Source organism: Patagioenas fasciata, chromosome 7 (assembly GCF_037038585.1).
Source record: "Patagioenas fasciata isolate bPatFas1 chromosome 7, bPatFas1.hap1, whole genome shotgun sequence".
NCBI classification, from domain to species: domain Eukaryota; kingdom Metazoa; phylum Chordata; class Aves; order Columbiformes; family Columbidae; genus Patagioenas; species Patagioenas fasciata.
The window spans coordinates 24,945,148-24,960,468 of NC_092526.1; the positions used below are offsets into that span (position 1 = coordinate 24,945,148).

General features: G+C 39.7%; 1 protein-coding gene across 4 annotated transcripts in view; it reads right to left on the reverse strand.

Moving 5' to 3' along the window:
- Positions 1 to 15,321, reverse strand: part of TTN (titin) — a 246,538-nt gene that overhangs the window by 12,865 nt on the left and 218,352 nt on the right. For all 4 annotated transcript variants that reach the window (XM_071811135.1, XM_071811134.1, XM_071811136.1 and 1 more), the window contains 24 exons: positions 14,762 to 15,058; positions 14,071 to 14,658; positions 13,670 to 13,972; positions 13,225 to 13,521; positions 12,473 to 12,760; positions 12,086 to 12,385; positions 11,682 to 11,984; positions 11,210 to 11,515; positions 9,331 to 11,097; positions 8,938 to 9,234; positions 8,055 to 8,342; positions 7,663 to 7,962; positions 5,519 to 7,585; positions 5,125 to 5,427; positions 4,738 to 5,043; positions 4,356 to 4,646; positions 3,938 to 4,237; positions 3,516 to 3,821; positions 2,983 to 3,288; positions 2,601 to 2,882; positions 1,714 to 2,307; positions 1,325 to 1,612; positions 904 to 1,203; positions 166 to 468 (listed from right to left, as the gene is read on the reverse strand). In XM_071811135.1, coding sequence (XP_071667236.1) covers positions 166 to 468; positions 904 to 1,203; positions 1,325 to 1,612; positions 1,714 to 2,307; positions 2,601 to 2,882; positions 2,983 to 3,288; positions 3,516 to 3,821; positions 3,938 to 4,237; positions 4,356 to 4,646; positions 4,738 to 5,043; positions 5,125 to 5,427; positions 5,519 to 7,585; positions 7,663 to 7,962; positions 8,055 to 8,342; positions 8,938 to 9,234; positions 9,331 to 11,097; positions 11,210 to 11,515; positions 11,682 to 11,984; positions 12,086 to 12,385; positions 12,473 to 12,760; positions 13,225 to 13,521; positions 13,670 to 13,972; positions 14,071 to 14,658; positions 14,762 to 15,058 — 10,980 coding nt within the window. The remainder of the gene's footprint in view (positions 1 to 165; positions 469 to 903; positions 1,204 to 1,324; positions 1,613 to 1,713; positions 2,308 to 2,600; positions 2,883 to 2,982; positions 3,289 to 3,515; positions 3,822 to 3,937; positions 4,238 to 4,355; positions 4,647 to 4,737; positions 5,044 to 5,124; positions 5,428 to 5,518; positions 7,586 to 7,662; positions 7,963 to 8,054; positions 8,343 to 8,937; positions 9,235 to 9,330; positions 11,098 to 11,209; positions 11,516 to 11,681; positions 11,985 to 12,085; positions 12,386 to 12,472; positions 12,761 to 13,224; positions 13,522 to 13,669; positions 13,973 to 14,070; positions 14,659 to 14,761; positions 15,059 to 15,321) is intronic.

Sequence of the window (15,321 nt, forward strand, 5' to 3'; positions counted from 1 at the left end):
ATACATGAAAAGTTAGAATGAAAGATTTTCTTTTTTTTTTCCTCCAGTCAGAATCTCAATTGTTAATATACCCAGATAAATTTCCAAATTAGAAAAAAAAGTAAATTTTACTGGTATCACTCCCTTCTGCCATAATGTGCTTAATCTATGTAGGAAATTACGTACCAATTGGGTCTCTGGCAACAACAGACTTGGAAGGACGGCTGGGTTTCCCAGTGCCTCTGGCATTGATTGCTGTGACTCGGTGTTCATATTCTAATCCTTCAACCAACCCAGTGGAACGGTAGCGAGTCATAGTGACTGGAACTTTATTTGCACGGATCCATCTGTCTGCTCTAACTTCCTTGCGTTCCACAATATAACCAGTAATCTGTGAGTCACCATCGTCTTCTGGAGGATACCAAGTTAAAGTCATGCCATCTCGAGAGATATCAAACACTTCTGGAGTGCCAGGAGGACCAGGAATACCTGTAAAAACATAAAAAAGAATTAGTTAAGAAAGCTTTAAATGATTCTACACATTAGTAATATGCACATATTCTGATTTACAACGTAATTCCTGTGTCTTATCAAACTCTTTTTATCAGCAGATACTAAAGCAGTTTACAAACTAGGTCAGTGAAATACTCCTGTTTTGTAATGAGGTAAAGCAATTTGTAAAACCTGAGCTGACAATCCAAGTTTACTGTCCAGGTTCTGTGCAGTGCATCTATAATGCCTATATAGACTTATTTTTGTCTGGAAATATAACAAGACTACTGTTCATCATAACGTACCGTTTTATTTGCCAAAAGGAAATAGTAAAATCTAGAAAAATATCTTATATGTGTGTAGATACAGAAGCCCATTTAAATATATGTTCTTATTTTTAAAGGTAGAGAGCAAGCAAAAATTCAGACTTACGGATTCTGCTCTTGCATTCTACGATTTCAGACTGCAGGTAAGATCCAATTCCAAAGCGGTTTGTAGCAGCCACACGGAACACGTATTCTGCACCTTCAACAAGTCTGGTGAACTTAAACGTTGTCCTGGTTACTGACTCTGACACTGGCAGCCATCCAGGACGGTGAGCATCGCGCTGTTCTACCACGTAGCCACTAAGGGTAGCTCCACCATCCAGCTCAGGTGGCTCCCAGGAGATGGTTACATAATTTGAGTCAACGTCATCAATTCGGATAGGTCCAACAGGTGGTCCAGGTTTGTCTAGAAGAAAAAGAAAATTAAAAAACAACAAAAAAAAATAGTGAGAAAAGGAATAATATTCCTAATGTAACAAAGTTCAGATGGAGAAATATCATGGACAATTATTTTCATAAACACTTACCAAGGATTATAACCTTTATTGTATCACTAACTGTTCCAGTTGTGTTCTTCAGTTCAAGTGTATACTCTCCAGTATCATGTATGGTGGTCTCACGCACAGTTAATTTAGCTGTTTTGGCAACGGTCTCCATTTTTATGCGTTCTGATTCTTTTAGTTTAGAACCAGCAAAGAACCAAGATGCAACTGGAGGTGGTCGTCCTTCAATTGGAATAGCTAACTCAATGGGCTTGCCAGCAGGTACATGAATTGTCTTCTGAGGTATTCCAGCGAAGTCAATTGTTGGTAGAACTGAGAAAAGCAAATAATTGATATTTTAAATATCCATTTTATAAATACTACATTCATTTGGTGTAAGCTCCACCCTGTTATTTTTAACAGTAGATACTTACCTTTTTGGTCTTGTACTGTCACTGCTGTGACAATCTCTCGTGGCTCTGACACGCCCTTCTGATTCTGTGCTCTGACTCTGAACAAGTACTGTTCACCTTCATTGAGAGAGATAATTGTATGTTCATAGACAGTAGGCTTCAGTGTCACTACCTTCAACCACCTTTCTGTTCCAGCTTTGCTGGCCTCAATAACATAGCCAGTCAATCTGCTGCCACCATCATGTAGTGGTTTATCCCATGCAAGAGTAACAGTTGATTTAGTGGTGTCAATCACTTCAAGTTTTTGTGGTACCATGGGGACATCAGATACTAGTACAGCATCAGATGTTTCACAAGCTTCACCAATGCCATAAATATTTTCTGGTAGTACTCTGAAATAATACAAAGCTCCTTCTAGAAGTCCAGTAACTCTATAAAATGTCTTGCTGCATTTGGTAGTGACAGTCTTGTAAGCTCTCATGGACGCTTCACGTTTCTCAATTATATAATTGCTGACTGGGGCTCCACCATCAATGGTTGGAATATCCCAAGTAAGCGTGACAGAATCTTTTGATCCCTCCTTAACTCTCACTGCAGCTGGTGGACCAGGTGTATCTAAAATAAACAAAAAAAAATGTTATCCATTTGGATCCCTTCCTTTTACAGTCAATGACTGATTCTGCATTAAAAAACAACACTGGAAACAACACTGAATTTGATTTATAAACTAGCACAGCTTTAGAAACTATGTATTTTTCTTTGGATTAAATTGTTTCTCCTGACTTCACAAACATTTTCATGTTATTTAAACTGCAAACTTCCTTTGGAAATTAATGATTTTCTTACTCCTGAGGAAAAAGTGCACTAAGGGTGATATAATGCCCACATACAATTGTAGCAGTACTTACCATACACTTTTACAGAAATAGTTGCAGATTTTTTTCCTGATTGATTTTCAGCCTCAATGACGTATTTTCCAGCGTCATACCGATTAACTTTTTCCACAATAAGCAGAGTGTAGCTGTCTGTAGTATCGATAATAGCTCGACTTACAAGGTCAACACCCTCCTTGCTCCATGTGATTACGGGAGCAGGTCTGCCAGATACAGAGACCATTAGGCGCAGGGAACCACCAGCTCTGACTGTAACTGTCTTCTTTAGATCATCGGCAAGCTCAAGCTCAGGTGTTTCTGACGAAGGGTGTAAGAAGTATGGAATTAATTAGTATTTTAGTAGTTCTAAAGGAAAATATATTTATTCATTAAAATATAAATAAAGTATTCAAATTACCTATTCTTTCCACAGGTTCTATTTCTGCCGATGATTCACTGAATTCACTCATACCATTCACATTTGTAGCAGCGACTCTGAATTGGTATTTCTGTGTTGTTTTAAGACCAGTCACAGTGAACTCAGCATTCCTCAAAACGGCAGTTGTATGTGGTCGATACCACTGTTCAGTACCTTCTTCTTTCATTTCAAGAACATAGCCTAAGAGGTCAGCACCACCATCATATGTGGGCTTGGACCATGCTAAACTTATGCTGTGCTGAGTAGTATCCACAATTCGTGGAGCTGAAGGTGGTGCAGGAGTATCTTCGAAAAAGAAGAAAACGCATTTCACATTGATGCAGGAAACATTTCACAGTAACAGCTAATGCCAGGAAATGCATTTAAAATTAACTGTAACTGCTTTTAAGTTTATTCTAATACTAGCAGTGAGAACATACATGGTTTTGGGTATCTTAATTGAAGCATCAATGTGGGTTTATGCTACATTATTATAAGTAAATATTAAATATGTTTTAAATGTGGCAACTTACATGATGGTTCTTTACATAACATGTATTGTGAAGCTTCACTAGGCTCACTGTTCCCAGCAGCATTCACTGCAGTGACACGGAACTGGTACTGGCCGCCTTCCATGAGTCCAGTGACTTTCAGTCTGGTATCATAGATAGTGTAATCTCTGTTCACTCGTGTCCAGCGCAGGCTTTTCTTTTCACGTTTATCCACAAGATAGTCCTTAATCTCACTGCCACCATCTGATTCTGGCTTAGTCCACTGAATAATGATATGTTCCTTGCCGACACTTACTTCTTCAGGAGCACCAGGCTGTGTTGGGATAGCTGTGTTGTTTTTTTTTTTTTAAAGGTAAAAAAAGAGAAATATTATTTAACAAATTGTTTATCTGTTAGAAATATTCCACAAATCCTGATGTAGAATGGAAGGTATAAACACTTACTGAAAGCATTCCTGGCAATCACAGGTTCTGTTTCAAGTGGAACACCTGATCCATATTTGTTGACAGCTCTTACACGGAAGATGTATTCGTTATTTTTAATAAGTTTTGTTGCCACACATGATAAAGTCTGGCATTCAGCTTCAACAATAACCCAGTGAAGTCTGCTGGTTTCACGCCTCTCTACAATATAGTGAGTGATTTGTGCACCTCCATCTTCCTCAGGAATGTTCCATGACAGAGTACATTTCTCTTCTGTTACTCTGCTAATAGTGATTTTGCCTGCGCATGGACCTGGTGAATCTGGAAGAGAAGAAAATAAGTATTTTTATTATCAGCTAAGGAAAAGCATCTCATTCTTATTTAAATAATGTGGGGGTTTTGGTATAGTGAGTATGAATATGAATCATGGGATACATACCAAGCACTTTGACAAGAACAGAGAGTTGTTTCATCCCACTGGCATTTTTAACTGTTAGAGTATATTTTCCACTATCACTTCTGTCACAGAACTTGATAATTGCAATGGCTCGTTTGTTGGTGTATTGCAGAGATATCTTTTCACATAGCTCCAGCTCCCTGTCACCTTTGGACCAGAAGACTTTTGGTTCTGGTTTCCCACCAACGGCCGCATCGAGAACAAGATCCGATCCAGCCCTAATGGTCACGATTTCTCCCTGCAGTCTGGCATCGAGTTCAGCCTTTGGTGGTGCTGTCATAAGGAAAAGAGATTAAAATCAAATTACATGACAGTACTAAAAATAAAACATTATTTTCAATTGTTTCAAGTGAATATTTCTTACAGTATTCATCTTTGCAAATGACAGCACCAGTCGATTCAGATCCTTTGCTAATCACACCAGCAGCATTCTTTGCTAGTACACGGAATTCATATGCTTCATCTTCACTAAGAGCTGTCACAGTAAAATAGTTTTCTGAGACAATGGTGTAATTGCATTTCAGCCAGCGTCCATCACCAGATTTATCATATGGTTTGCGCTCTATAATATATCCAATGATTTTGCTTCCACCATCATAAAGGGGTGCTGACCAGCTCAGTGACACTGTAGATCTGGTGACATCTGTTACTTCTGGTCTTCCTGGTGGATCTGCAAGAATAAAACAGAAAAATGAGAAATGCAATTCTGTTTTGGCTTAAATAACAACGTAGCTCTGAAAGTAATACTTACCAACTGGATTTTGAGCCACTACAGGTCTGGAAGCTTCACTAGCTTTGCTAACACCTGCAGCATTTAAAGCATATGTTCTGAATTGATATTCTAGGCCTTCCACCAATCCTGTGACTTTGTAGTCGCATTCACAGCACGGCACTTTGTTTTCCTTCACCCAAAGGATGGTGTTGCGCTCCTTCTTTTCAACCCAATATCCAATTACTTTGCTGCCACCATCATGATAAGGTTCTTCCCAGCGAATGGCCATGGCAGTTGCAGACACAGAATAGACTTCTGGCCTTGAAGGTGGGCTTGGTGGGACTAAACACAAAAAAGACAGGGAGGAAAATGTTACTTATTACAAATACCTCAGCCAGAGGAAAACACCAAATTTTAAAAGCGTTTCACTTACCAAATGGATGCTCAGCAACTATTGGTTTTGATTCAAGGGGTTTGCTGACACCAAATCTGTTTTCTGAGCTTACTCGGAAACTGTACTCCTGGTATTTTGTGAGATGAGTGACTTTGATCTGTGTACGCTTCACACTGGAATTTACCAGCTGCCATGCTGTTGTGCCAGATTCACGTTTTTCTACAATGTAGTTCGTAATGTCACTGCCACCATTATCTTCAGGTTCTTTCCAGGTCAACACACAGGATTCAGCAGAGACAGATGATATTTCAATTGGGCCAGTGACAGGACCTGGCCTCCCTATGACTACCACTGTGACAGTAAATGTTTTCACACCAGCAGTGTTTTCAAGTGTGAGGTAGTATTTACCAGAGTCACCTCTCATACTGTCCTTTACAGTCAGTGTGGTTCTGTCTTTTGTTGTCTTGATGGTCACTCTCTCAGTTTCCTTCAGCCTCATCTCCTCAAGTTTCCATGTCACTTTGGGAGCTGGGCGCCCACTGATTGGTATATCAATAGTAAAGGTGCTTCCAGCCTTACATGTTATGAGCTGTCTGCTTATTTCACTGAGATCTGCTGTTGGTTCAATCTGTGGCTCCTTAATAATAACAGAAGAGAAGGCTTCTCTTGCCTCACTGTAGCCAGCATCATTCCTTGCCTTGACTCGGAACTCATATTCAGTGTTCTCCACAAGGCCTTCAACAGTGAAAGTAAGTTGTTTGGTTTGTCCAGCTTCAATCCAGGAGTCAGAGCCTTTTTGTTTCATTTCAATAAGGTATCCAGTAACACGGCTACCACCATCATGATCAGGTTTAAGCCAAGCTAAAACTACGGAAGATTTGGTTGTATCAACAATATCTAGTCTCTTAGGTGGAGCAGGTTCTTCTGTGGCTACAACTGGTTCTGTTAATTCAGAGGGTTCACCTACACCATATTCATTTTCTGCTGACACTCGGTAGTAATACGGCAGGCCTTCTGCCAGATCAGTGACCTTAAAGATTTGTCGAGTGCACTTTGAACTCACCACTTGCCAGCTACGACGGCTTGCTTCCCGTTTTTCCACAATGTAGTGGTGGATACGTGAACCTCCATCCAGAACAGGAGCATCCCACATTAAAGTAATAGATTGTCGAGTCACATCTTTAAATGTAATAGGACCTGGTGGACCAGGTGTGTCTAAAACCTTGACAGTAAATGTGATAGACTTACTTCCACTGTTGTTTTCCACAGTAAAGACATACTTGCCAGCATCATTTCTATTGCAATCCTCCACAGTCAGTGTGCTAAATGAATCAGTTGTTTGAATGTCAGCACGCAAGCTAAGATTAGCATCTGCTTTGGACCACACAGCAGTAGGAACAGGTCTTCCAGAGAAGGCAATAAATAGACGAATGCTTGCACCTGCTCTCACAATATGAGTCTGCTTGAAGTTTGCATCGATATCAATTTCAGGTGCAGAAAGCCTGTCCACAGTTTGGACTGAAGCAGGAATTTCACAACTTTCTCCTTTGCCAGCACCATTGACAGCACTAACTCTGAATTTATAATGTTCTCCTGCCTCCAAATCAACAACGGTGTATTTAGTAGCAATAACAGTCTCTGCATTGACTTTCTGCCATGCTTCAAGATCAGCTTTGCACATCTCAATGATGTAGCCAATTATTTCCATGCCTCCATCAAAAACTGGCTTGGTCCACTCCAAGGTTACACTGGTCTTCGATGTATCTATCACCTTTACAACGTTAGGAGCACTTGGTGGGTTGACTGGTTCCCTACATTTAATCAGCTTTGAAACATCACTTGGAGGTCCAACTCCTGCAGCATTTTCAGCCATGACATGGAATTCATACTCATTGCCTTCAATAAGGCCAGTTACTCTGTGTCTGTTCTCAGTAATGGGCCTCTTGCTGGATACTTTAACCCAGCGCATGCTCTTCTTTTCTCTCCTTTCTAGAATATATTCATTTATCTCACTTCCACCATCTGATTTTGGTCTTGCCCATGTGAGCGTGATACTGTCTCCTGTTACATTGGTAGGCTCTGGAGTTCCTGGTGCATCAGGGAGAGCTAAAGAAAGAAAAACGTCGTTAGAAAACAAGATGGCAACTTCACAGCTATTTCTACAGAATATGGTGAAAACTTACTGTAAGGTATTTGTGCAGTAACTGGATCAGACTCCAATGGTCTGCCAACTCCAAATTTGTTCACTGCAGAGACACGGAACTGGTACTCGTTGCCCTTAATTAATTTAAGTGCCGTGTAGCTGCAGGCTTCACATTTATCTTCGACTAATGCCCAAGCAATCCTGCTGGTTTCACGTTTTTCAATTATGTAGTGAGAAATAGAAGCACAACCATCATTAGCTGGAGGCTCCCACCATAATGTGACTTTTTCTCCAGTAATGTTTGTGAAGCGTATCGGTCCACCAACTTTTCCTGGTGTGTCTGCAATTTTAAAAGTTCAGAATTATAATTTGCTGGCACTTAGAATAAAATACTACTTTAAAAGAGCATGCTCAAAGTGTTTGGTGCAGTACCTTGTACTCTGAAGGTGATATCTTCCCGTTTAGTGCCTGATGCATTTTTGGCTTCTACTGTGTACACTCCACGATGATCCCGGGTAGCATCTCTAATGAAGATTGTACTATATCCAATAGCTGTAGTTATTTCTATACTCATTATTTTCTCAATCTCCTTACCATCCTTAAACCACGTCACTTTAGGTACTGGACGTCCTTTGATTAGAGCTTTAAGTCTAATGCTCTCTCCAGCTTTAACAGTAAGGCCTTCAAAGTGCTCAGGACCAAATTCAATAGTTGGAGCAACTGAAAAAGGAAAATATAGTTCAATTCCCATATAGCTAAGTATATTTTTCCTGATACTCTTTAATGTACTGATTATAAAATATTGTTGTATGTAGAACTCTTTCACTTAGAAAAAGGGCATTCTCTGAAAAGCAGTTATGATATAAACTATAAACCTTTTTTTTCTTTTTTTTTTTTTTCCTGTAAGCACATAGTGTATGATATTAACAATACAGGAAAGACACCATCAATATATGCTGTTACAGTATGCCAAGCTACCTGAAGCACATTTTCATTTCTAAATTATTCAGTGCATCAGAATATTACAGTTCATCATTTTTTGCAATTTTGCTGCTGCTGCTGCTGCTGCTGCTGCTTATCCAACACAAATGTAGAGAGCCATCCCTTTCAGCAATTGATCGTGTATGCCTGCCAGATTTGAGTCTTTAATTTAGACACTCCCACCTTGGAGAGCAAACAGAAATGCCCTGAGTTGCTAGACGGACCTCAGTCACACATTCTTCCCCCCCTTGGCCTCCCATTTCCAATCAGTACAGCCAGACAATCTAGCTGGCTTCAGTACGCAAATACAAGCATATTAAGAAATAATTCTTACTGTTTTCATCTCTGGTCATGATATAGCCTGAAGACTGTGAAGGTGGGCTGATTGTACCAACAGCATTTCTTGCAAGCACTCTGAACTCGTATCGATCACCTGAACTGAGTCCTGTAACTGTATATTGGCATTCACTGACATCAGTAAAGTTACATCTGAGCCAACGGTCTTCACTTCCTTGCCGTTTCTCAATGCTGTAGGCAACAATCTTACTGCCTCCATCACGCAGTGGGGGAGTCCATTTAAGGGTGACTGTTTCCCTGGTGACATCAATGTAATCTGGAGTACCAGGCGGGTCTGAAAGGAAAATAATTAAAATTGATTTTTATTACCACTCACCAGAGTTTTACAAGACCAGAATTTTCTTGGATGAATGATTGATCATTCACTCACCCACTGGAGAGACTGCTGAAGTAAATTTGCTTGGCTCACTAGCTCGGCTTAGACCTGCAGTATTTTCTGCATATACTTGGAACTGGTAATCCAGGCCCTCAAGCAGTCCAGTAATCCTGTATTCTCTGCTAGATATTAATGCAACATTAACCTTCTGCCACAAAATACTGTTTCTTTCCTTCTTTTCAACGTGGTATCCAATAATCTCTGAACCACCATCATAAACGGGGGCATCCCAAGATATGGTCATTCCATCAGCAGTTACGTTGTATACAACAGGCTTGCCTGGGGCACCTGGTGGTCTAAACTGATGCTTTGCCACAACATCTACTGAGACAAGAGGTGGGCTCACTCCGTATCTGTTTTCGGCATGAACTCTAAACTGATACTCAGTGTCTTTAACAAGGTTGGGTACTTTGAAAGTTGTTCTTGCAGCACTTGAACACACCAACTTCCAGTTCATTTGTGAAGTTTCTCTCTTCTCAATACTGTACCCAGTAATTTCTCCTCCCCCATCATCCTCAGGAGCTTCCCACGACAAAACTACACTATCTGCTTTGATTTCATCTAGTCTTAAGGGTCCTTTTGGTTTAGATGGAGGGCCAAGAGTGATGACTGTGATTGTGAATGATTTTCTGCTAACTACATTATCAAGAATTAAAGTATATTTGCCACCATGCTCTTTTTTCACATTCTTGATGCTTAAGCTTATCTTGTTTTCAGTTTTCTTGAAACGAAGATGTTCAGTTTCTTTAAGAGGGAGGTTGTCCTTGAGCCAGCTCATTGATGGCTTAGGTTTACCTTTATAGGGCAATTCAATGTGCAAGTTATGTCCAATTCTTACTGCAATTTGACCTCCAGGAATATCAGAAAGGTCAGCCTCAGGTGTTATTATGTGTTCTTTCACTGTAATGGGTCCAAGAGTAACACCGTCACTCATGCCCTTTTCATTTTTAGCAAAGACTCTGAATTCCATGACAGAAAGCTCCTTAAGTCTCTCAACTTCAAATTCACAGCTCTTGCTTGTGCCTGCATATGTCCATTCTTTTTCTTCCTGCAGTTTCTTTTCGATAACATAGTCTGATATGATGCTACCACCATCATAGTCAGGTTTGCTCCACTGCAGTTTAACAGAGGTCTTTGTAGAATCTTTCATGGCTAGGTCTTTTACAGGTCCAGGTATGTCCGCAGCTTTCACTGGTTCAGTTGTCTCACAGGGTTCACCCAGTCCAATTTCATTTTCAGCAAGAACACGGAAGAAGAATGCAGTCTTCTCTGACAGGTTAGTTAACTTAAAGGTGGTATGAGAACACTTTGTTGTTACAGTTGACCAGGCCCTCTTTGTAGCATCTCTTTTTTCAACAACATAATTTGTTATTTCAGAACCACCATTAATGAGAGGTGGCTCCCATACCAGTGTCACTGTGCCACGAGAAACATGCTTAAGCTGCAACTTCTGGCAGGCAGATGGTGTGTCAAGTACTTTTACATTCACAAATGATGATTTTGCTTCTCCAACTCCATTTTCAATTGTAAGAACATATTTTCCTGTATCATTTCGAGTAACTTGAGGAATAGTAAGTAGTGTAGATGATTCTGTGTTCTGGATGATATATCTTTCATCAACACCAAGATTCTTGTCACCCATTCTCCATGTGACTGTTGGAGGAGGTCTTCCTTTGAATGGAATCATTATTTGCACATCTTCACCTGCTTTAGCAACAACAGAGGTCCGGAGAGCAACATCCAGATCAATCTCTGGTGCCACTGTAGAAAAAGTAAAAATTAATAGTGCATACTTGGAATGTAAAATAATATTTGAAGAACAAAACAAAACACACACACACACAAAATGATAAATCACTGAAAAGTACAGTACCAAGAATATCTTTAGCTTGAATGGGTTCCGTCATTTCAATAGGTTCTCCTTGTCCAGCACAATTGATAGCAGACACACGGAAATAGTAATTAACGCTTGGCTGAAGGTGGGATACAACATATTCAGTTGTCCTCACTTCTCCCTTAGTACTGACTACAGTCCATTCTTGCTCTTCACCTTCCCTTTTCTCCACCACATAGCTGGTAATTGGACTCCCTCCATCATAAGCAGGTTTAATCCAGCCAAGGGTGACAGATGTCTTGGTTGTGTCCACAACCTTCAACTTTGTTGGTGAGCCTGGCTTATCTGTAAGTGACAGTTTACAGAGGGAAAAAAGAATCAGATGCCATATTTACAATTAATCATAAAGAAGAATAAAATCTGCCCTCAGTTAAATTGGTGCAATCCCATGCTAATTGCTCACTGTCTATTGATTTCTAGCCAATTAGAAATACTGCACATTGTATCTTACCAACAGGATCTGCAGCTTTGTAGAAGTCAGAAGCTTCAGAGAACGGGCCTTGTCCAGCTGCATTGACAGCACAAACTCGGAAATGATATTCGCTGTTTTCCGTCAGACCTGTTACTTTCTGTCTGGTGTCCCGAATGGTTTCTTTGGTAACCTTGAACCAACTCAGACTCTTCTTGTCACGCTTCTCGAGGAAATATCCTGATATTTCACTGCCTCCGTCAACAGTGGGCCTATTCCAGACAACAGTCATAGAATTCTTGGTTATCATTGTGACTTCTGGTACACTAGGTGGTCCAGGTGTAACTGAGTAAAAAAAAATATTTCAGTAGATCAGTACAACTTCAAAATAATACAGAAGACAATTCAATTGCCTAAGTTATTTTATACGTTTCTGCGTTTCTTACCAAACGAATTTTTGGCTACAACGGGTTCAGACTCCAGTGAATCACCAATTCCAAACTTGTTCACACCACGGACACGGAACACGTATTCATTTCCTTTGATGAGCTTTGTTGTAGTTATGATACACCCCTCCAGTTTTTCAGAAATTAAAGACCATACAACCCGACTTGTCTCCCGCTTTTCAACAACATAGTGTGTTACAGGTGCACCACCATCATCTTCTGGTGGGTCCCACATTATTGTAATCTTTTCAGCAGTGACTGTCTTAAACTGTATCGGTCCAATTGGGGGTCCTGGCTTGTCTGTGGAAGGCAGAAGAAAGAAGATGTTAAGTATTTATTACTGAATTATTGTTTCATAGCATAATACAGTTGTATCTCAAGACATACCAAGTATCTGTAGTCTAACATGAGCTGATGCTGAACCCATGGCATTCTTCAGTTTTAATTCATAGGTGCCACTATTGAGTCTAGTTGCATCCTTGATGAGTATAGAAGCAAATTCTGTTGTGTTTTCAATAGAAACTAGTGAAGTGGTTTGTACCTCGTTGCCATTTTTGAACCATTCAATTGTGGGTATAGGCTTGCCTGAGATGCCTAGTTTTAGCTTAACTGAAGTTCCTGCTTTATATTTCACCACTTCTGTATATTCTGGTGGCACATCAATTTCAGGTGCACCTTAAAAAAAACAGAAGAATAAGTTTAAAACATACTTATTTTAGACTTGTATATAATAAAAACAAAAATAAAAGTGCTTTATTTAAGATAATAGTTACAGACATTTTATTAATACAGATGAAAATAAATACAGCATTTATAGCTTAAATCATAAACCTAGAACAAGTTAGAACTGATCCTACCAAAAAAAGGTATAAATGTATAAATATAACTACTTTGACCATGGGGCATGGCAGATTTCTGTTGTTCAAAGAATAAAGATACCACAAAACTTTAAAAATGCAAATACAGACAAAGATGTTCATTACAATCATGCCCAAATATCTCAGTCATTCAAGCTTATTGAATCAATCACTGTAAATTAGCCTTCCATATTTAAAAGACTATGGTTCTACAAAACAGTGCTACCTTTAAGCTTCTTAGTATCACAAAATGATTCTGTTAGATCACTGCAAAACACTTACCGTATGTATCAACACATGTGATAGGACCCACAACATCTGAGGGATTACTAATGGAACCAACGGCATTCTTAGCAAAGACCCGGAATTCATAGCGGGAATTCTGTGTCAGACCAGATACAGTGAACTGAGTCTCAATAACATTGGTGAAGCTAGCTTTTGTCCATCTGCCATCTGGAAGATCACGTCTTTCTACAATGTATCCAGTGATCTTGCTACCGCCATCAAATGCTGGCTTCTGCCATGACAGAGTGATAGCAGTCTTGGAAATATCTGAGACACGAACATTTCTTGGTGGTTCTGCAGTAGGAAACAAAAGGATAGTGCTAATGAATAACAGCTGCTTTGGATATTGGCTTACTGTACATAATGGAATACCACAGGGGGCTAATAAAAAAAAAGCTCTAGTTAAATGGTTGGGCTTCTTTATTTTCTAGGGAATACGTACCACAAGCATCAATTGCAAGGACTGGATCAGAAGGATGACTTGCTTTTCCAATGCCAGCTGCATTTTCTGCATAAACTCTAAATTCATAAATAAGGCCAGCGCTGATGGTAGTGACTTTGAAGTGAGTTGTGCGAATGAGGGTCTTGTTAGCCTTCTGCCATAATATGCTGTTCCTGTCTTTCATTTCCAGGTGGTATCCAAGGACTGCACTGCCACCATTAGTGACTGGTTCATGCCATCCAACCGTAATACTCTCTCGGGTGACATTTGTGACCCATGGTGTGGAAGGAGGGCCTGGGGTAGCTGATGATATCAAAAGAAGTATTTAATTGTTAAAAAACATATTTTCAACATCAGAGCATTAAAACATTGACCTATAGTGTGAGAAGCATATTACTTACTGTAAGGAAGCTTGACAATCACACATTGTGAGTCTATGTGGTCACTGATGCCAAAGCGATTCTCAGCTTTGATGCGGAATTGGTATTCTTCCCCTGTTGTGAGCTTCATAACTTTGATAACAGTTCTAGCAACAGTTGCAGACACTTCAGACCAAGCAGCAGTGCTTGTTTCTCTTTTCAGTACAATGTAGTTGGTAACTTGACTTCCACCATCATAAGCTGGTGGCTGCCATCTGAGCGTTACGCTCTCTTCAGTGATATCACTAAGGACAACAGGACCAACAGGAGGACCTGGTCTATCCAGCACGACAATGTTAACAAATGACTTTGTGGTTCCACTTGAGTTGGCAGCAGTAATGTCGTATCTGCCAGCATCAGCAGCCACACTTTCTTTAAGGTTAATGATAAGACTTTCTGCAGTGGTTTCTGTGTGAAATCTCATGGTAGGTTTCAGTGGAACACCATCTCTAGACAATGTCACCTTTGGCACTGGTTTTCCAGAAACTGGAATTTCAACTTTCAGGTTTGATCCTGCTCGAATATATACAGTGTTATGAGGGAAGCCCCTCATGTCAATCTCAGGAGATTCTGAAAAAGAAAACATTTTCAAACCATTAAAAAATGTTGTTTCTTTTTACATATTAATTCAATTTAAGGGGAATCAACTTTTGTCACATGTCAGGAAGCATACCTAATTGTTCTTTAACTGTGACAGGGAGCAGTAGTTCCTTAGGATCACTTAAACCAGCTTGGTTTTCTGCAGACACCCTGAAGAAATAGTCAACATTCTCCTTAAGACCATGGACAACATGATGAGTTGTCTTTACAACTGCACACTTAACCCATTTTTGCTGTCCTTTCTCAAGAGCTTCAATGAGGTAGCTCACAATTCTGCTTCCACCATCGTGTTCTGGTTTTAGCCATGAAAGAGAAACACTGTCCTTCGTGACATTTGTTACTCCAAGTTTTTCTGGTGGGCTGGGTTTCTCTGAGGAAAAAAAAAAAAGTGAAACAGGTTAAGCAATATAGAAAGCGTTTACTTTTTACATTAGCAATTACACAGGAATGCCATCTGGATCGAGAAAATGTGATTTTAAATGAATCTGTATATTAGAAACATTTTAAGTAAATGCAAGTAAAATTTTAAATTCAGGCTATTATTTAGCTCTTTTTCTTCTGTAAAACCACAGACATACCTTCCACAAAGTTATTTTTTCTTCTACTGTAAATAGATTTAATACTTTTTATATT